This window comes from Fundulus heteroclitus, chromosome 15, assembly GCF_011125445.2.
Source record: "Fundulus heteroclitus isolate FHET01 chromosome 15, MU-UCD_Fhet_4.1, whole genome shotgun sequence".
NCBI lineage: Eukaryota > Metazoa > Chordata > Actinopteri > Cyprinodontiformes > Fundulidae > Fundulus > Fundulus heteroclitus.
Window position 1 is genome coordinate 4230828 of NC_046375.1, and position 22782 is coordinate 4253609.

Genomic DNA, 22782 nt, shown 5'->3' on the forward strand with positions numbered 1-22782 from the left:
TCTGGGTCCGCGGTTAGATCTGCTCTGGCGAAGCTGGCCGCCGACGGAGCCCGCGGGCTCCTGGGGGCTCCTCTATGCTCTTCCCTGGGATGGGGGAGGCAACTATCCCTGTATTGGTCCCTCTTGGGCCCCTTTGCTCTGAGGGTCCTTTTGATTTCCCCGGTGTCTGCCTCAGCACTCTGGGGGTCTTTGGCTCCCCACAACCAAGATTGAGCATTTTTCTTATGAATAAACCTTAAATACACCAGTGCATTCTCACAAACACCCACAGGTGCTTGGATCCAGGTGCTTATAGAGTCACTTCTATACAGATAAACCCTATAATTAATTTTGGTTGTCACTATTTACATCTTTTATTAAATAATACTCTGTATTCTTCTGTGATGGTATCAAGGTATTGATTGTTTGTACCTGTAATGCTTTATTGGTTGGATTTGCTGTTCTTTTTATATCTCTCTCTGCAGGTGTAGAAGCAGACTTTGAGGATGCTATCTGGTACTCTCTTTTTCCCATACTCTATTTTTGTCACCTTTTCACATTTTGTTTAATCTTTTTTTCTTCCTGTCTTTCTTTTTTACCTTTCCATTTCTGTGTCCGTTGAACGTGAGAGAGTCGCAGAATAATATCTAATAAATTAAGGTGGGTAGAGTGGCCAGAAATTTTACTCAAGTAAGAGTAGCACTACCTCAACATAATTTTACTCAAGTAAAAAGAACCCAACCAAGAAATTGCTCAAGTAAGAGTAAAAAAGTATTTAGTAAGAAATACTTGGTAAATATTTATAGCAACTAATTTAATATTTGAAAATTATGTAATTGGTCAGGCAAAAATATTAAATTATTTACAAATTCTGGTATTTTAACGACTTAAATAAAAAATTTGCAAACCATGACAAAGTAACAAATTCAGGCAGAAGAAACACTTTTTAAACAATGTTGTTCAACATAAACATATGAAACCAGGCAGATAATATACATGCAGTAAGTTAGGACAGTGCAATGTACTTCCAATGACTATATTATCTGTTTACTGTGTGGTTACTTGACCTGTAAATGGCTCAATGAGCTCAGCAGATAGAAAATACCATTAAAACAACAAAGCTTGAGTACAAACAAGAAGTCTCACCTTAATATAAACTGTAGATGTGTGTCTCTCTGGTGCATTTTTGGTTGAAACAAGTTTGTTCTTTATTCAGTAAAGTTATTCACAGTGGATAGAGTAGCCAGACATTTTACTCAAGTAAGAGTAGCGATACTTCTTCAAAATATTTACTCAAGTAAAAGTAAAAAGTACAGTGCAGTAAAAGTACTTCTAGAAGTAAATTTTGTTCAAAAAGTTACTCAAGTAAATGTAACTGAGTAACTGTAACTAGTTACTACCCACCCCTGCTAATAAAGCTTTTTACATATATATCAGGTGGAGCACTATGGTGAAAACAGTAAGGCTCCACTTGTGGAAGTAAATCCGTTGGGCTCTCTTTGGCATTAACACAGTAATTGTTAATGCTACAAAGCCAGACAGGGTACGTTAAAAAAAGTGGGATTTTTATCACAAAACAGCTCACATGTTTTTTTGTTTTTTTTTCACAGGTTATTTGGTAGGGGCAGACACACATCAACATAGACAAACTGAACAAAACAGCAGTCCCATGTTTGCGTCATAGTCCAATATCTAATTCACAGCACTTATTGATATTGATATTGATTGATATTTATTGATGCGCTCAAAGAACAAATAAAGCAGAAAACAGTAAAAAATAACAATCCTGACAATACTGGCAGTTCTTCGGGGTTTCGGACATGATTGATTGGATTGAATTGATAATTCTTATCATGGTGAGAAATTTTTCACGATGACGTTCAAGCTGTACAGTAAAAGCCCACCCCTATGACAAGTGTTACAGCGAATCAGATGAGTTGCTACAGATATAAATCAGAGAGCGCCACCACGTACGAAGACTAATTGCTCATAAAGAAACTAAAGGTTAAAAAGCACCCCTCCTTCCCATATGTTAAGGATCTGATTTGCATACAGGTGGAGTGTGCCCGCTGGAATCGTTCTGGCTTTGTGCTTCTCAAAGAGTCCTCTAACTGCAAAGGTAGTTATTGGATCTTGACTTTAGCATCAAAGGGGCAGGTTGTAGGCCCCACCTGTGAATGGACTGCATTCAGAAAGAGAGGGGTGGTAATCCATCTGCTGCAGAGACACACTCACACGCATCCAGATGGCCCCTGGAGAACACAGGCATCCCATGTGTCCAGTTACAACATGAAAGCAAGCGGAGAGGCAATTTAAGGAAAGACCTATCCGCCCGTGTCTGCCGCCCACACAAGAACGACCCAAACTGTTGATCACTTCAAGGACGGGCCTCATTAGCGATGTAACACAGTCAATGAGCCTTTCACTTGACCGAATTCGCTTTCAAAGTTGCAAGTTTATTGATTCTGCTCCTTGTTTTTTTTTTATTTTGGCCTTTTTTTTTTCCTCCTAACACTTCTGCATTTATCAGTTGAAATGTTCACCTTAAATCTGCTCCAGTAAATACCTTCATGTTGGCTCAAATGCGTTGTATGAAAGGCGCCGCAGTTCGCAGTTCCATTCAGCTCCAAGCAGCGTATTAGTTTCAGCTCATTGATCACCAGCTGCCTGGCAGCAGCAGGAAGCAGGCGGAGAAAGTTAAGCAGAGACAAAGCCTGGAGGTGAAGGATCCAAGCTCGCCGGAGCCGTTTCAGACACGTTTCACACATGCACGACGGCTTCATCTTATCATGTGCAAATATTTCATTGCCTGAACAGAGGAGAAGAAGACATCTTAATTATGTTCAAAGTTTATGGAAACTCACCAAGGCTTGTGAAATGAATCGCTATGGCTCATTTATGATAATTATCAACATAGCGTTTTTTTGGCCTCACAAAAACCAACGCTCGATATTAAAGATATATTTTACTGTCTGCACCGTGAATAAAGGCGTATCATCTTAAAAATTAAATATTGCATAAAAGTGCAATCTTTTTTGCCAGTCAATTCAGAAAGTGAAACGTTTTTTTTTTTAAAGGAGTAAATATTTCTGGCTTTAATTTTGATGATTACTGCTTACAGGTAAAAAAAAAATCACTTTCTCTGAAAATTAGAATATCACATAAAACAAATAAAAAACGAAGCAAAAAGTATGTGCATTTCTATGCACTCAATTTTAGGCCCGTTCTTGCATGAATTGCTGCATTAATGCACCGTGGCATAGAGGCGATCAGCCCGTGGCACTGCATTGGTCTGATGGAAGCCCAGATTGCTTTGATAGCTGCCTTCAGGTTATTTGCCTTGTCGGATCTGGTGTCTCTCATCTTCCTCTTGACAACAGCCCAGAGATTTTCTATCAGGTTCAGCTCAGGGGAGTTTTCTGGCCAATCAAGAGCAGGAACACCGTGATCATTGAACCATCTTTTGGTACTTTCGGCAGTGTGGGCAGGTACCGACGAGTCCTGCTGGAAAATAAAATCAGCATCGCCATACAGCTTGTCTGCAGAGAGAAGCATGAAGTTTCCCGGTAGTTGGATGAGTTGACTGTGGGCTTCAGAAAACACGGCACCAGAACCAGCAGATGACATGGCAACCCCAACCATCGCTCATTCTGAAAACTGCACCCTGGACTTCAGGTAACATGTTTTCTGTACCTCTCTACTCTTCCTCCAGACCCGGGGTCTTCAACCTTAGTCCTAGGTGTCTAATGTCCTGCATGTTTTAGGTGTTTCTCTACTCCAGCACCGCTGAATCAAATGATTGCATGACCTCATCAGAAGCCATCAGGGGCTGCAGAGGGGGATTAAGCCTGTTAATCTCCCTTTTTGTTTTAGTTCAGGTGTGTGGAGGCAGGAAAACCCCTAAAATATGCTGGACAGTAGATCCCACGGACCAGGGCTGAAGACCACTGCTCTAGACCCACACCCATGTGTATGATTCGTCTGTGTGCGGTGGCTCATGATACACCAATTCTAGCCTCAGTCCACTCCTTTTCAAGCTCCCCCCAAATTCTTGAATGGACGTTGCTTGACAATCCTGCCACACTTTTTCCTTCCACTCAATTTTCTGCCAGTGTGCTTGGATGCAGAACTCTGTGAACAACCAGCTTCATCAGCAATGACATTTTGTGGCTGACCCTCCTTGTGAAGGATGTTGATGGCTGTCTTCTGGACGTCTGTCCAGTCAGCGGTCTTCCCCATGATGGTGTCGTCTTCTGACCCAGAGTGAGAACCCGTTTAAATGCTCAGGAAACATTTGCAGGTGTTTTGAGTTGATTTGCTGATAAGGGCGTGACACCATGAGCATCAAATAATGAACCTTTTCACAATATCCTAATTTTCAGACACACTGAATTTTGTTTTTTCATTATCTACAAGCCATCATGTTTAAAATTACAATAAACAAAGGCTATTATATATATCACTCGATGTGTAATTAATCAATATAGTATATGAGTTTCACTTTCTGAGATGACTGGCACAAAATATTGCACTTTTATGCAATATTCTAATTTTTACCTCTAAATTATCGGACTAAGTTTCAAAGTGTTTATTTTGACCACACTGCCTCTGACACATTTTGGGTTCAGTTTAAGTCTTACTTTCTTTTTTCAGGAGTGAAAAAAAACAACTTCTTTTTGCACGAACTTCTTCTTCTCACTCTTCCCGTGTCTCATTGACTCAGGTCTGTGCTGAGAAGTTCAAAAGCTTTGTATGAATGTTAAATAAAACCTTAACGTCTTCTCTGTTGTTTTTTGTCAAATGCCGCATGACCAGCAAAACTAGTTTAGAAGTAGGAGAAAGTTTAAGCGCGACCGTTTTTCAACTGTCAGGGTGTTGGGGCTTATCTTCAACATCATAAAGGGCAAAAACGGGGACGGTGGATTTTAAAAGAGGCAGGAAAAAGCTGTATTTACACTGGGAGAACAGAATGAGGTGGTATACGTGGGTGTTTACATGGACTGGAGGCATTACTCCTAATGGGAGAATGCATCGAGCACCTGTGTGTTTTCAAGAAAAAACAAAGGACGCACTATGGCCAGAGGGTTTAGCAGTCACACATTGCTTTTGGATCTTTCCTGCAAAGTAACAAAAACAACAACAAAAAATATGTGACTGCCAACTGGAGTCCAGTCATTGTAATATTAACATGCAGAACTAAGTACACTGCATCAAAACGAGGCAAAGAAAACACTGCTAAGAATATCGACATCGACCGTTTTCTGTATCGCCAACTTCATATTCAAGATAACAAGATAACATGTTCAGGATGTCTTCCTGAGGAGTGTGCTATAGTTGTGTTTCCACCAGTGCAGAGCTTGCTCATCAATTGGGTGAGAGTGGATCTGCGAGGATTACAATAGTCCAGCCTTGAAGTAACAAATGAATGGACTAGTTTTTTAGCATCACCCCTGGCAGAATATTTCTAATTTTGGCGATATTCCAGAGGTGAAAAAATTAAACTCTGGAAAGCTATTTAATATGGGATTTAAATGACACGTCTTGGTCAAAAATAACACCAAGATCCATCATCTAAAAACCTATCAAGACATGGTGGTGCACCTAATGGTGGCTTAGAGAGATATACTTCCAAGGGCTTGTTGCTGTGACTGGTGCTCTCACAAATATTGACTCATACGGCCTCAATGAGGCAGAATACAAACAGACACAACAGTTTACAGATGTTAGAAGGTTTGAAGGCTGTGAACTCTTTTGCTGTATATCAAGATGTTTCAAATAAGGTTTGTGGCTCAGACTGGAATTTTCTTTGCCATCAGCTGTTGGATCAGCAGCATGCGATTCAGACTCTAACAACTATGAACGACTGATTGCGTATTTATATTTATATTGTTAAATACATTTAATATTGTTAAACTCCTTTTCATTCCCAGACACAACTGATGTGTTACATGGGAGGAAAGCCAGAATATAAGTTGACCTCATGCATATTCTGTCGCTTTTTTGCAACAGTGTTGTCGGATCACAATGCAGTCTTTTCATGCCTTTGCCACAATGACAGGACTGATAAGATTGGTCCCGTTTTTCCACACACCTCAGATTAAATCATCTCCTCAGCACAGAGGCTTTGATTCCCCCCTCTGGCCGTACGAGTGAATCCCGCATTCATTTCTGGGCCAGTTATCCAGATGCCTATCAAGATGAGGTTTTGCAGAAGTTACACTTGCGCTGGCTTATCTTCGCAGGCAGGATAATTTGCAAGAATGTGTTGTCCCGTTTCCAGATCCACATCTATCTTTTATCTGATCGGATTGTTTCTGTAAGACACATTCTGTGTCAACAGAGACGGCTGAAATATCTACCTCATGTTTCGAGGTGCACATGATTTACAACACTCAAACTGTGCAATAACTATTTGCAATTCAGTTCTAAGCATGAAACTATTAGTTAAAATTGTCATCTTTAGTGTCACTTAAGTTATTTTAACCACATTTATACTTGACTACTTCAAAAGAGGTATTGTTAAAAAAAAATAATAATCTTTCCGTAATATTTTCTTCATACAATTACCTTTTAATTGCTCTGAATTGATCTAAATCATTTTCTGACTGCTGAGAATAATTGGCAAACTGGATGACCCACTTATTATTTTTTTTAAAAAGGCAAATGTGCAAAACCCTTTTCAAGGTTTGGATCTACTAAAATTTACACATCCCTTTCCTACAGGAAATCTGACCAATGTGTTCAATAAAAATATTGTAGGCACATTTTTATTGAATGTAATATTTTGGTCATTTTAATTTTGTTTTATTCTGTCTTGTGGCCCTTGTGTTTGTTTGACGTGATACATTTGCACGTGATCAAAAGTTTGGACAGCCCTGGAAATAGACAGACAGTGCATAGCAATTCATTACAGATCAGTCAAAGCTGTTATCTTTTTTCCTCCGACATTCACACCAAGGTTGTGGCGCCCCCCCACCCCCCACCATCTTGATTTTAGGGTTCACCTACCGGGTCCAGGGGTTGGGTACCCCTTAGGGGTGACGGTGCCTGGACCTGGGAATATAGGATGTGTGGGGTAAGTGCGAGTGTGTGTACTGTGTCCCTTTTTTTTGTTTTTGTTTGCGTGTGGGGGCACTTGCGTGGGAACGAGTGAATGTCACTGTGTATGTAGTTTTCTGTTTGTTTAATTTGTCAGGTTGGGTTTGTACTGCCCCTTCTCCATCTCAGTTCTCCACTTAGTGTGGAGCCCATCCCCACCATCCAGCTCCCCTCCGCTGGCTGGCGCCTTGGCTTCATGGTGCTTTGGTGGTACTCAGTGTCCGGGGGCCGGGTGCTCGGGCGGGTGCCGGCTCGTTCCTGGCGGCTGCTTTGCGGGGCCTGGCCCCCTGTGGCTTGGTCAGAGGCAGGGCGCCCTTGGGGTCTCGGCTCCCTGGGGTCCATGGCCGGATCTGCTCCACCATAGCTGGCTACCGGCCGAGTCCACGGGCTCGTCTCCACTGTTCCCAGGGTCTTCAGCATTATGGCTGTTGCCGGGTTTCCTTGGGGCCGTCTCTCCTCTTCCCTTGGGTGGGGGAGGCTGATTTCCTGTGTTGGCCCCTCTTGGGCACCTTTACTCTGAAATTCCCTTTGGGCATCTGGGGTTTTGGTACCCCTGGTGTCTGCCAGCGGTACCCCGCTTTGGAGATTGGGTCTTTGGCTCTTCACAACCACTATAGGGTAGTTCACGCAGCTGCTGCTGCTCCATTACGCCCCGGTTCACGGGCGCTAGTACTTCTGTGTTTACGCTGCAATGTCGCCGACACCCCCACCCATTTTAACAAGACAAAAATACCAAAATAATCCATAGTAAACAATGTTTTTTTATCCTACCGGGCGGGTCTTCCTCTGCTGAGACGCGGCCTGTGTCCGACGCCGCTTTGTGCTGTTACACAAACGAGTGAACAACATCCATCCATCCATCCATTTTCTGACCGCTTAATCCCTCATGGCGTTGCTGGAGCCTTTTTCCTGATATAAAATAATTGCAGCCGTCCAGTGGTTTCAGGGGCTTTCACGCTCTCTCGTCTGTACTGGCCTGCCGTGTTTATAAGGCAGCTGTATATGTCGTGGTACGGAGCGCTTGGCCAGCATTTCACAGACTCGCTCCGTCCCTTCAGGCTTTTGCTGTGTGGATCTGGCAATCTGATACCATCAACCATCAACTTACTCTTAAAACGATCTTTTGATACGTTATCTAAAGAAGAAAAATACGTGGAGAACTCGTCAGTTTCGCTGTTTGCGTTCGCCATTGTGTTCGTCTTTTGCCTACCGGTCCGGCGCGCATGCGCGAAAAACCCGCATCAAAACAATAACAATGAACTGGTCTATTGAGCATTTTTCTCATGGATAAACCTTACATACACAAGTGCAGGTGAAGAAGCAGACTGAGGATGTTGTATCGTTCTCTCCTTTTTCTCATTCACCTTTTTTGTCTCTTCTACCTTCTTGTTTCAGTGTCCATTTAACATGAAATATTCCCTGCATAAATTATATTAAAGCTTCTAGTTTGCATAAATCAAGTGGAGTACTATGGCGAAAGCGCTAAGGCTCCGCTTGTGAGAGTAAAATCTTTTGGGCCCTTTTTGGCATTAAGACAACAATTCTTACTGCTACACTGCTAGACAGGACACACACACACACACTATATATATATATATATATATATATATATATATATATATATATATATATATATATATATATATATATATATATACACACACACATACATATATATATAAATAATGACAAGACATGCAGACATTTTAGGGCATCAAACACATTTTATTTTGAACTTAATGCAGTTTAATCCAACACAGTTAGTGCACATGCAATGTTTAAGATATCACTGTACTATGTTTGTACCAAGTTTATTTTATTTGAAATGTGAATATTTCAACATTTAGGTAATAAATTAACAAAACATAAGCATTACTAGAAACACCGCCCACAATGTGTATACACTTTTAACAAAGCATTAAATACAGAAAATAATATCTCAGCAATGTTTGTATTTATAGCTTTTTTTTTTATGAAAATGTTTTTTTTTAAAAACACAATTTCTGTGAGACACCAGAAAAAAAGAGAAGAAAAAAAGAATCACATTTGACTCATGTTTTACAATAAGAGAAACTCCAAACATGTCTTTCACTTAAAGGTATTGTGTGTAGGATTTTCGCTGAACATTACTTTACCAAATAGATCAACAAGTGCTACAACATAACGTCACTTTGAACCACTTTAGAGTCGCTTTCTGAAAATGTTGGCCTCCAGACGGCGAGCAGAGAAGCAAAAGTGACCGACCTGCACACGATCAAAGTGCATTTCTCAGGACTCCTCAGCAAAACAAGAACCATTGATTATGTCGAATGACAAGAGGTAATTAAGCACTGTTCAGGCCTGGACAGCGGCATTATTTAAGAGCAACACGTCTTCTTCTCTCAGAGGACACTACACATAGCACCTTTAAAAGTTTTCCACCTTGAGACATTGTCGGAAACACGGTAAGAAGTTGTGAAACAAATGCACAAATCCTTAACAAAAGAAAACAAGAACGCATCACATTTGAGGAAGCAAAGAGAGCATGTACATTTATTAAACTGTTGTATTGATGATTTTATCCTGTGACCGCTGAGAACCACTAAGTATTGACTCGTTATTTATTAGTGTTGTGGAGCACTAAGGATCTGAAAAAAAAGCCTTAAAAGACCATGCCTAACCTGAAGGCAGCTATCAAAAGAACTAAAAAAAAAAAAAAAACGACAAAACGTTTGTTGTGGGCCTGAGTGATGGAGGTAGAAACGCAGGGAAAGTGGCTAAAATCCAGCTCATACATGATTTATTCATCTTAAAAATATTAGATTACCTTAAGTAGCATAAATATGGCTTACCTGTGGCTCAGTCTGTAACCTCACTCTAAACTGTCCAAAGTGCATTCAATGCTGTAATGAAGTACCAAACTCGGGCTGACTTTAGACTTCATGAAGACAATTTAGTATATTTGTTGAATTTGTTACTAAATGTGTAATAAATCATAACCTGATGCCTACTGTTAGCTGCCTTTAAGCAGGAGTTATTCACTACTCAGAATACAAAATATTGGTTATTTCTGCTGCGTAAAAAATAAAAACAGGTGAAAATTTTTAATAATTTCCAAATTTTAGGTGATTAGTTTACATATAGTAATTCGCTCCAGCCCAGAAACAACAGAAATAAAGTTTTGGTTTCCAATTTTTTTTTTTTGGTATTTATGTTTAAGATCTTCTTTACCACAATTTCACATATCTGAGCAACCTACTTTTTAAAAAAAACAAAGCTTGTTTTTTTTCCACGGGCTTTGAAAAACTATAATCCTAAAATATGGCCCAACATAACGTCGCATTTCTTTCTGCTGCATGACTGCCTTCTCAGTGAATCAGGTGGAACCATCTGAACCTGAAGTGTCACCGCTCTGCATGTTTGCTTTTTGCTGTCAACTTTGCCAACAACTGACGCTCAGTTACATAATCTTCAAACTTTGCAGATGCTTTGCCCTTTGATGCGTGGACTACTTTCTTTTTTAGGCTGGGTTAATCCAAATGCAGCTTTTACATCATAACAAATGGATTTCTTGTCCTTATCTTAGAGAGAGACGTGCAGTACATTTATTTACGAACATGTGATAGTTTCTCTTTTTTTTTTCTTTTAAAAACAAGCACAGCCTCATCTATTTGGCTGTGCTATGATGAAAAGAAAAGTACACAGAATGCAAGAAACTCCACATTTCATAAGAGTTGTGCTTTTAGGAAAAGTCAGACTTTCTATTAATGTTTAAGTTGTTTTGAACCACCGTTCTTATGGGGTTTCATCAAGTTTTCGACAGCCTTTGGATGTTATTCGACTTAAGTTTTCAATCCAAAGATAGAAACCCAAAAACAGCATTGGAAATACATACATAAAAAATTATAAGAGCAGTAGGCTTAGACACACTACTGCTGTCCACATTTGATAGGCACATTTAGTTACAGACTGGCCTTCAAGTTTAATGGCTTTTTTTTTTTGTTACATTTACATAAAGTCAAACCAGAAGCAAACTTACACTTTGTGGTGAATACTATGAAAATATATTTTTTCCCTTAATGGTTTATGGCTCTAGCCTTGCTTAATTTTGTAAAATGAGCAGCATCGCTTTTTTCTTTTTTCTTGCCATGTTTCTACAGTCGCTGGTTAATATGTAAAGTGAAGCTATGACTTGCATTTAAAAATCCACAGCTGCCTTATGGTTGTGACATCTTTCACCGTAACAGATTAAAGCGTCATGTTGTGGTTTCTGATCATGGAAGTATATTCAATCAAGAGTTTTACGGATACATATTGGAAAAGCTGACTTATGCCTATTTTTATGTTATAAATAATTGTTGGGGAATATTAAAAAAGTCAACAGTAAAGAAATCTATCCAAAATTATGTGATGGGAGCTCAGTGGCTCACCATGTGTGGCTTTAAGAATATATGCATGTTTTTGAATACAGCTTGGGCAGAAAATAATCCATAAATGGTGGTGAAATTGATCAAATCTATTATGGGTATTTGATAAAAACAATATTTCTTTGTGCAAGTAGTAAGACCTCAAGGTGGAAAAGCACTGCAATGCCGGCTAGTAAGGCTGAGCCGGCAAGATTGCAGAATCTGAGAGATAAACAGAAATTTCATCTCACAAATTATGTAAAAATGTCTAAACTTGATTGTCTGTTTTCCCCAGTCCACAAACAAAAGTGAGAGTCCACTGGTCCGACAAGGCATTTCTGTAAACCAGAAAAGGTAGTCTTTTGCCTTATGACTTGAGCGTTGACTTCTCAACTAAAACTAAAGCTGCTTTGGCCCCCTTTACAGCTAAGACCGTAGCACAATGGAAAAATTAATTTAAAATCTGCTGGAACATGGATGGTTTCTGCAGGGCCTACCACAGGGCCTTATGGGTGCAAAAACATAGTATGCTCCCCATTACTTGTGATAAAGTGTTCCCAGACTTCTTCGAGCATGCACGTCGTAAGATTGTCGTAGTTCATTATGATGGTGGCAGAATGACTAGCTCCTGGTAGCTGTGTAGGGGAGCCTGCTTTAACTCATTCATGACATGTGGCCCATGTACACCTTACTTAAACAAGTGTTTGTGCTTGCTCCACGCCAGGATTACACTTTTTCACGCTCACGCTGGGTTGACAGCACTCCAAGTAGCCTAAATTATTACAACCCTCCCATCTAGGGTGAAGAGCACACACCTCCAAATTGTGCATATAGGTAGCTGGGAGATGATAACTGTTAGGAATATTTTCGGTTGCAGTTTAAATCTTAAATCTACTTGTGGTGCTGTCAAGGATAAGCCATGCTAGCGACTTCAAAAATGAGCAGATGATGAAAAAAAAAAAGAGTCCAAACAGTGATTTATGGGGTTTACAACACAATTATCAAATAGCTGGATCAAGGCTAATATGACCAATTCAGAAAAATCAGTTAAAAAAACAAAAAAAAAACAGACTTTGGGTGCAGGAACCAGAAATGTGCCCAAAGTGCTGCACATGATTAAAGTTATTGTACAAAATCCTAATTGGTAGTGTGCTTTGCTCTGTACACAATACCAATTTACCCGAATACGCCATCGTTCCTGATATTTGATGAAAATACTGATTGTGTTTTGTCCAGCTCCATGGGCTGAAACCGATGGTTGAGGTGCAGAAAACTTCCATACCAATGGGGAAGTTAGGCAGATAAATAATAATTGCACCCTAGTGCAGACAATGTCCCTATAGTAGCAGCAAAGGGATAGGATAGCCAGGAAAGAGGCTGAAAAAAAAGGTCATTATTGCCTTCACACTGGAATTAGTTTTCCAAATTTTCCATGATCCACCAGTGTTCAAACTGTAGTAGAGGTCCTTGAGACCATAGTGTGGTCTTACTCAGGTGTAAAGGGGGCCTTAAGACATCAGAGAAGTGTTAAAGTTTCTCTTTGAGCACGCTTTAGTCTTCTGTTTTTGTAAACAATTGTGGACTCTGCTTAATAGATGATTTCAGAGGATACAGTATCTTTTTTTATATGAAATAAAGAGAAATTCCACATCAGAGAGAGGTCTTTGTATGATCTGTTGTAATGGGTGGGCTTTGTTGATATAATATGCAGGATCAGCTGTTGCTAAGTGATGGAAACTTAATGTATAACCCTGTTTCTAAAACTCAGCACCTAGTTTTTCACACACAAACAAAAAAAAAAAACATATATAAAAAAGACCTTAGACGATTCTTAAATGAAACCAAAATTTTGTTTAAACAACTAGCCAAATCTTACATTTGATTTTATTAACTACGTCCTAGTAACACAATCGCCATGTAATTAATTTCAAAGCGTTTTTTTTTTTTTTTTACATTGCACTTCGCACTGTTCCAAATAATAGCCTTACATGTCCCAAGGCCGCCTCGTGGTGACAGAATACCAGCACTGTACGCGGGCGGTGCAATTAACAACATACCAGTTCCATTTATTTGGCCTTCTTCTCATTGTGAGGCGCGGTATCCGCTTCACATAAACATCACCGTCTTGCACAAAGACTATGGCCTTTGTTTCAGCTCTTGCATATTATTTTAACACTTCTATGTGGGAGTTACTTTGTTTTCACATATGAAGCAATTAGTGATTTACCAGCCCTTCGTCAATGAAAATATGGGTGCGAACAGAGGACGTCTTCAGCTACACAAGCTGGTAGTGATTTTGAAATGGGATGTTTTAGGATTGTTATGACATGCTGGTCATTGTCACATTCAAAGATTTGTTGACATATAAAGTTTAAATACTTGGACCTGAGATTTGGCAATTTGCTGATGATCAGAGATTAGCTGTGTGTTGATGGGAGTTGGAGGTTTTTTTGACACAGTAACGCATGAATAGAAAGGATTTTCTGTTTGGAAATGTTGTTTATGGTCTTAAAGTTCCTATGATGTAAAGTCAAAGTTTTTTTTTTTTATAAAAGAACCCATTTGTCTTACTAATTATGTACAAAGGTAGGTTCACCTGAACTCTTAAAACAAAGATGCCTTTAAGAGGGAATTTATCTATGTGATTATGATTATGTGCGACACTCGACCACAATTTAAGAATGGCTGAAATTTGGTTTGCCAACTCAATTTAGGTACAATTTTCAATCATGTCTTTTGAAAAAGAGAGAGGCAAGTTAAAATCTTCTTAAATAGAAAATGTGAGGTGCAAGCTTTTGTCAACCATGTTTTTTTTTTGCTTTTGATTTTGTTTGCTAGTAATTAGGACTCCAAACATAAAGCAAGACTGAGCCACATCCTGACAAAACACAGGGGTACACCCAATGAGACCTTGTTTGTTTCAGATTTACAGTGATTTACAGATCCCTTTATACAGAAATTAGATTAATTTTTTTGTTTTGTTAAAAATTAAAAGAAAATGTTTCTGGAATTAATAAAAAAACAAAACAAAATTTGAGCTTGACATTTGTGCTGCCCAATGGCAAAAAGTTTGGACAAAACTAAAGAGAAAAGTTTGTTTCCGATCTTAACTTAGTCCCTAACTTGGAGCGAGATTTAACACAATGACCCTAATTCTTACCAGATTTAGGTTTGTTGTACAGCATTTCTTGACATGATTGTGCTTCAACGCCCTCAGAGCGAAGTCCGGTGTGTGATGTCCCTGTGTGGCGATCCAGGGCTGATTATATCTCACCTGGCTCTCATTTCAAGGACGTTAAAGTGATTGTTCGGCGTTGGGTAGTAGCACAGCTATTGCTTAAGAGGATGGGGGATCAGAGAAATTACATATATGGCTTGACTGAACACCTCAAACATCGTTTTTGCATAACTGGGCGATTCTTTGTTTTCCAACTCGGATTCAGGGTGAACGAAAAAGTCTACTGCAAAAACATAACCACCTTGCTGCATGTTGTCACAGTCATGCAGCAAGACAATTTTACAACGTGACTTTTAATAAAGGGTCTACTGTGGCTTACCCTCCTAGTTAAATACAGCTTGTAGGTTAGTTATAAACGGGTTAGGGCTTTAGCGTTTCTGAATGGCGAGCGCCTGCGTTATCGAGATAGCCGTTAGCCGGATTATGCCACTGTATCATATTCCGGTTATATTAAGTGCAAAGTTAGGTGCCGTGTATTTGATTTAGCCAGAGAGAAGTCTGAAGTGTTGAGCTGAGACGATCACTCCGATGTTGCAAATCAGAAATGTTAGCTACCATCTACAGCAGGCATGGGCCGGGGATTGCCGTCAACCGTTCTCACGGTTTAAAGTCCATTTAATGAGAAGCCACAGGAAATACTGATGTGACCGGAGATTTCTCCATCCGTGTGGAGCGCAAATAATGCAACAGTTTCTCTCCATCCTGTGGCGCTGAGCACTGACAGTCAGCTGGCTGAGGGAAGGCTAATTCACGTAGTCTCGCTTACTATAAAGATAAATTGAACTGTTTGATATAGTTCCAGTCATGAAAAAGGTAGACAGTCTAGGTCTGATTGTTTTATTCTATGAATCAAAATCAAAATAATAAGTCTAGATATTATACCTTAAATAGTGTTATTCGAGCAAGTGTAAGAACGGTTACGCTTTTCTGTTTCAGGTGAAAGCAAAAGCATCCTGTTATACATTTGTCTTTCTCTCTTTTTGTGTAAATATCAATAATCGTTTCACTCCGGGGTTATCGTACCATGAAAATCTTGGACCGGCCCATGCCTAACCTACAAAAGGGACCTAAGATACTCAAAAGATGGCCACTCTGATATAAAAAAACAAAACAAAATAAAACATTCAAAAACTCCATCAAAAGCACCATGGGCCTTCCTTTAATTGTGCAGGCAAATATGATCAGCGATATGAAGCCATTTAAAAAGAGATGGCACATTAAAAATAGTTAGCATATCCAAAAAAAATTGATTCAAGAGAAAAGGCGCCAGTGCGAGCCAGCTATGGCAAACCGTTGTTTGTAGGAGAGTTATTAAAATACAATTAAAAAAATAAAGTGTTAAGGACAAGACAAGGAGCCCACTCTTCTTTGTGTACCAATAAGCAAAAAAAGGCAACGGAGGATGATGAGCTGTGAGGGTAGCAGAGGGTGCGCTGGGCCAGTGTTTGGACTTTAATATGCAGTAAATAATAAAAAGAGTGGCTAAACTAATGCCAGTTACACGTTGGTAGAAATCTTGTACTTGGGAGACATGTTATTATGGAACCAGATGAAACTAAAAATGACGCCCATGGTTTTGGGTATACGTTCGTCGTAGGCAAACGTCATGGCCTCGTGCAGCGGGACTTTGACGACCTCGATGAGCTCGCCCTCGCGCGGCTCGCCTCCGCCGGCGCTCACGCAGTTGTCGTCGGACACCTCGGCGTAAAACATGGTCTGCTTAGAGCCCGTTACGCCCACGCCTGATCTGTGGAGGACAAACAGAAGGTGAAAATCTGTATCTGAGATCATCGCTCTTTATGTACAGGTTTATGGAAAAGTATTCACAACTTTTCCAAATTTTCTCCACAAACATCAGGCGAGGAGGAAGAACATTTTATATTTTGTGCTGGGCATTTGTTTTCAAGCTCCTGAAGCCTGGTACCAGAGAAGACGCCGAGAGACACGTATACTCTGGAGGAGCTGCAGAGATCAACGATTATTGGTCGTGCACTAAACAAATCTGGGATCTCATTTATAAAACAGTGCCAAGGATCCATAAGCAATTTCCCTTTGGTTTGCATACCTGGTTCCGCCTCGTGTTCTGCCCTCTACACACCCAGATTCACCACAAAGGATCAATGCAAAGCACCTTGTGAATGTTAGTGTTCGTTTTCATACGTCAGCTGATCGTTGGTATTTCATGGTTAACAATGGCAACCATGGAGAAAAGAGGGAGGGGAATTTTTTTTGTAAATGCCTTTACTATGCGCTTTTACCTTCGTAGATCAGAGGTAAAGAGTATGTTGTCCACATTAAAATAACTTGTTAAAAAGTGAATCTTATTGTTGTCTTAAACGGAAATGGTTTTGATATGGAGTGGATTTTAATTTCCCTTTGTCTCCAAAACGAGCTGCAGTTGAGGGACTGCACATTTGGACCTCAGGTTTTTCTTCATAGATCACTGCCTTTCACATTCAGGGGGCAGAGCAAGCATGCAGAAGAACGGGCTCTGTTCAGAAGAGACTAAAGCTAAACGCTTTGGCTTATATACAAAATCTTGCACGTCACACTGAACACAACAGCTTCACTTTGAAACATGGTGGTGGCAGCATCGTGCTGTGGGTTTTCTGTTGCATAGACTTTCTGCATAGAAGAATGAGCTAAATTCTGCATCTATACATGTGTCGAGCTGGTAGAGGCATATTTTATTACCTAATGTGTGCGGCAAAGTCAAACTACTTGATTTTGCACACAATCACGGCCAAAACGAAACTGATTCTGAGACATTATAATGAAAGGTGATTCTACAAAGTATTGACTCAGGGGAGGCTGAATACAAATATATGCCACAATTTATATATATATATATATATATATATATATATATATATATATATATATATATATACATATATATATACATATATATATATATATATATATATATATATATATATATATATATATATATATACATATATATATATATATATATATATATATATATATATATATATATAGTTTTTTTTTTTTTTTTTTGTTTTTTTTTCCTTACAACTTCACAATTATGCACTACTTTGTTTTGATTAATCACAACAAACCCACGGTGGTTATGACATGACAAAATGTGAACGTTTCCCATGCTTTTTCAAGGCTCGGTAGAGTAAAACAGCATTATGCACTGTTTGGGGTTTCCTACTTCCTGAAACGCGTCGCTTTAAGTGCATGTAAATCCAAAAGCTGGATCCCCTGTTTACTATATGGATGGCTTAGGACCACAAAAAAAAAAAAAAAAAAAAAAAAAAAAACACCCTCATGGGTGTTATGTGGGTTAAGATGATACCATCCTACGCGATGGAAGCGGCCCGCACATAACAACGGCCACAGACGACACCAACAGAGCCGCAGGAGGTTCTCGAGTCAAATCAAAAACATTTTCTGCGAGCGTTCGGTCACGCCTGTCCAGCTTTTCACTGTCGGATGAGGGCCTGTTCGCATCCTGGCAGTCCTGCGCAGCCAACATGTTGACAGTGATGAATGGTTTCCCCCGATGTTTCCGTCTAACTCACTCGCTCGGCTTATTATTTCAACAGGTTGCAGAAGTTAGTAACTGGGTATCATTTCAGAGGTTGCCCTAAAACAACTGGCTCCATTACTTTACCTTCTTATCCAGTACTTCCTCCTACATCAATATCTGCTCAGATTAAAAAGAAAATGATACCAAATAATAAAACAGTTGCTTATAAAACCCTAAATAACAGAAAAATCCACGTATCTACTCATTTAGAGTGCTAATTCGGCATTAAGGGCTAACAAGACGGCCAGTCAAGAACATCCAGCGCCATGCGGCAAGTAAACTGTGCATAATCTCCATAAACTAAATGTAGCTTTGAGAATATATTTTAGTCCCTGAACTGCATTTCTTTTGCTATGCAATTCATATTTCTACTGCTCTATATTTAAAGCTTGTTTAGTCTGTGTGGTCATGCCTGCTTTTGAGGTTTTAGGTACCGAATCCAGCGGCTGACGACTGATGACAAAGATTAATTATTGCCTTGCTTGTCAACCATGTCGACTGTTAATATGTCTGTACAAAATCCTCTTAAATATTAAGTGTAACAAAGTAAAAGCAAAAAAAAAATGAAGGATAAACAGGCTGAAAAGATGTTTTTTAACATATTCAAGCATATTCTGGAGTCCACTTTAACAGCTGTTATTTAAAGGTGGCTCACCGCAGTCTGTAAAGCTTCGCCTACGTCAGTAGCTGTAGCCACTTCTCTTTTTCAAGCACAGAAAAACTGCAAATCTATTTTTACCAAAGAGAAAACCGTTTCGCCTTACGCCAGGAGGAGATTTCCCCCAGAGTGTCTCTGAGCCAGCAACAAGGGAATTATTTTGCGCTCATGGTTTATTCATAAGGCCTCCAGCTCCTGGGATGCATTTGTCAGGCTTTTCGCTGTCTTTCAATCTGACAAGGAACGCGTCTTTGATGGTCGGCAGATTTACAGGAGGAGTCGGGAGGAATCAACAGGTGCGGCCCTTGTGTTAGCGTCTCCAACCTGGACCTGATTTTCTAGGGGGGGCTAAATGGAGGCGCTTGAAAGAGCTAACCTGTATGAAGTAATCCTCTTCAGCTTGGAAGCTGGTACGTCGTAGCCACACTCCTCCAGCACCTCCTGCCGGGCGATCTCTTCCAGCGAGAGGTCGGGTTTGTCCACCAGACCGGCGCAGAGCTCGTAGGTGACCCCCGCCGAGGCCGGGGGCCACGGGGAGGAGCTCGCCTCAGCCGGGGCCGACTGGCCTTCTTGAGATTCGGAAGCGTCTCCCTCCTCGGTCTTCTCGGCGCCCTGAGAGGTCTTCGTCTTTTTCTTTTCCCACTCGCACATGTACACAGCTGAAGGTGGGAGAAAACGGGAGAAACGCTCATATGGACAGGTGCAAACTCAGCAAACTGCGTTACGTTTGATGTTAAAGACGTAATAATATTCTAGGCCGTGGTCATTTTCCCCAAAACAGATAAAAGAAGGCTGATATTATATCAAGGCCAAGACTTTCTTGAACTTAAACCAAATCTTCGTTCTGCTTTTCTCTTTCTGGGGTCACCAAAGCGATTTATTAATCTCCAACTAACACGATCTTCTGCATCTTCTTCTCTCACACCTTCTACCTTCATGTCCTTTTTGACTCCATCCACAAATCTTCTCTTTGATCTTCCTCTAAGCCTCCAGCCTCAGCATCCTTCTACTGATGTCCTCACCATCTCTCCTCTGTACATGTGCAAAGCATCTCAGTCTGGCCTCTCTGGTTTCATCTCCAAAGCATCTAACATGACCTGCTCCTCTGATGAACTAATTCCTGATCTTAACCATCCCAAAGAGAACCCCAACATCTCCATCTCTACTACCTCCAGCTCTGCCTCCTGACATCTCGCCACCATCTTGTACAGCTTTCCTTTCATTCCCATTGAAACTCTTATCACACAACAATTACATTTTATTTATATAGCGCCAATTCATGCAACATGTCATCTCAAGGCACTTTCTAAAATCAAATTCAATCAGATTATACAGATTGGCCAAAAAAATGTCCTCTCTAAGGAAACCCAGTAGGTTGCATCAAGTCTCTCCAAGCAGCATTCACTCATCCTGAAAGAGCGTAGAGCCACAGTGGACAGTCGTCTGCGTTGTCCATGGCTTTGCAGCAATCCCTCATACTGAGCAAGCATGAAGCGACAGTGGAAAGAAAAACTCCCCTTTAACGGGAAGAAAAAACTTCCAGCAGAACCAGAACCAGGCTCAGTGTGAACGTTCATCTGCCTCGACCCACTGTGGGTTTAGAGAAGACAGAGCAGAGACACAGAAAGCACAGAAGCACACATTGATCCAGGAATCTGTTCTACATTACAACACACCTGACCCTTTTCTCTACCTGTTCAGACCTGCTTGGACACATTTCTTCACCTCTTTTCCACGCTCACAGTTGCTCTGCACCGTTGACCCAAAGTACTTAAAATGTTCTTCATCTCTGCTCCATGTAACCTCGAGGCTCCGATTGGTTCCCTCTCATTTACCTACAGGTATCCTTCCTTACTACGGCTAACTTCTCCTTTCCAGGGCAGCAGTGCAGTGACGGAAAAAAAGAAAACACTTGAAAACTGCTGACAAGCCATTCAAACATGCTTTGTGTTGTTTTTTTTGTTTGTTTCTTTTAAGTGGACAGGCACACAAGAAGTCCAAATTTAGATCAGTGACAACGAGATGAATAAGTGGAGCAGAGAAAATAAAAATGTACCTGGACGAAACTGCTTGACGAGGATGAAACAGTGTGAAGTTGTGTTGAAGATCAGGACGGATACGCTGCAGAAGGGCAGAGAAAAAGCCACCATTAAACAGACTAAAGAGTCATTGCAGAAACATGGATTCCTCCACGAACCATAAAAGCATCTTATCGTATTTTAAAGACATGCCTTTTATATCCCTTTGAAAACAGCTTTCTGTGTGTTTTTAGTGCTGAGGACTTTGCAACCGTAGACCCGATCAAAGCACTGCGGGGCTTTTGTCTTTCCAGTTTAAAAAAAAAATCCTGCAGTTGTCAGCAATAACAAAGAATACAAATAACAGTTATTTTTGTTCCAGATTTTGGAAACTTAAATCTCTATATGTGCTTAAGAGCCTAATCATTTCAGGAGAATGAGCTGCATTGACACCGTTTAACCTTGCGGGTCAAACCAACATGTAGCAATAATCGTACAGATTGTTGGGTTGATTTCAGTGCGCTTTACTTTTTTACTTAATGCAAAAATGTAACTATTAGTAACCATTAGTAAAATTTAAATATACCTCTAAGGTGAATTTATAATCCCAGGATTTAAGATTAAACTGGTATTCGCATTTAAACCCAGAACTGTTTTTTAAACGTAACTTAATTTTCCTAAAACATAAACTTTATGAGAAAAATAAACAAAAGTGTAAAATCCCTTTGTTGTGATTGAATTTAAGTGTCCTTGTCAAGCTTCATCTAATCACAAAGGCAGAGGTTTCCAAATTTATCTCTGTATTGGACTTTTCCTGTTCTAAACAACTAAAAATAAAACGATACTAAAACAAATCCCCCATACCCGTGCTAACAGTACTAAAAAAAGAATCCCAATCCGGAGATCAGCGGGTCACATTGCTGGGATTTCGACTCGTCGCGACCAGGATGTGGAAGTAAAACTGGAGCGAGGGTCAACGTGAACTGTCGGCGGGTCAGCGCTGCGAGGCCACACGCTGCTGAGTCTTTGTCTGCGCGGCTGGCGGAGGAGACTCCAGGACCAGGGTCAGCGTTGGGAAAGCGGATGCGTCTGAGGCGGCAGGAAACCCTGCCCCGTCATTCCCATGCTCAAAGGGAAACCGGGAGATTGCTGTTACAGTTTCTGACAACAACTCCCGGGAAGATGATTGAACTCTGTTTCTGTTTGGATTCTTCATTTCAGATGACGAAACGTGGTTACCGTCACCGCTTGCCCAAACTATAGCTCGTGTCAGTCGAATGTTTTTTTTTCTCTGAAGAACAGGCACTTTAGATCGCAAAAAAGGAATAAAAGAAATCCCGAAGCTATCTCTACCTGCCATTTGTGACGCTTTTTTCTATCCGTTAATTGCTAGAAAAAGGCTCAAAGGGTGATTGCTGTGGATGAATATGACACTCCAAAACAGCCAGGAGATAATCTACATTTTTATCTAAACCACCTACAACAAGTTGAAACACACGTCAAAGCAATAAAACAGACATGAACTGACTGTGCAATCGTATAGCAGGTAATTCCTGAACTTTGTCTGATCCTAAAAGCAGATAGCGGTTTTCCCTTTATCTACAGATCTGTTTGCATAATATTCGTTACATCTATTTATCTTTTTACACTTGCTGTTGCGTTTCAAATATCTTCAGAATTAAAGCAAAAGAACTGATCGCTGGAAAACAAAAGTAGCCATAAGCCATAACGGCTATGCAGATAAATATATATAATTTCAGATAATGGTGGAGTAAAAACTCAGGTGATACTAGACACAATATTCCCAAATGGCCCTGCCGACATTCTTTTCAGCCTGAAACAGAAAA

General features: G+C 40.2%; 1 protein-coding gene across 1 annotated transcript in view; it reads right to left on the reverse strand.

The window, feature by feature from the left end:
• Positions 1-8781: 8781 nt before the first annotated feature.
• nudt14 (nudix (nucleoside diphosphate linked moiety X)-type motif 14) overlaps positions 8782-22782 on the reverse strand; it is a 32004-nt gene continuing 18003 nt past the window's right edge. Inside the window, exons 3-5 of the mRNA XM_012875822.3 lie at positions 20974-21038; positions 19294-19576; positions 8782-16447 (exon numbers count right to left, since the gene is read on the reverse strand). Of these exons, the coding sequence (XP_012731276.2) occupies positions 16198-16447; positions 19294-19576; positions 20974-21038 (598 nt within the window). The 3' untranslated portion in view covers positions 8782-16197. The remainder of the gene's footprint in view (positions 16448-19293; positions 19577-20973; positions 21039-22782) is intronic.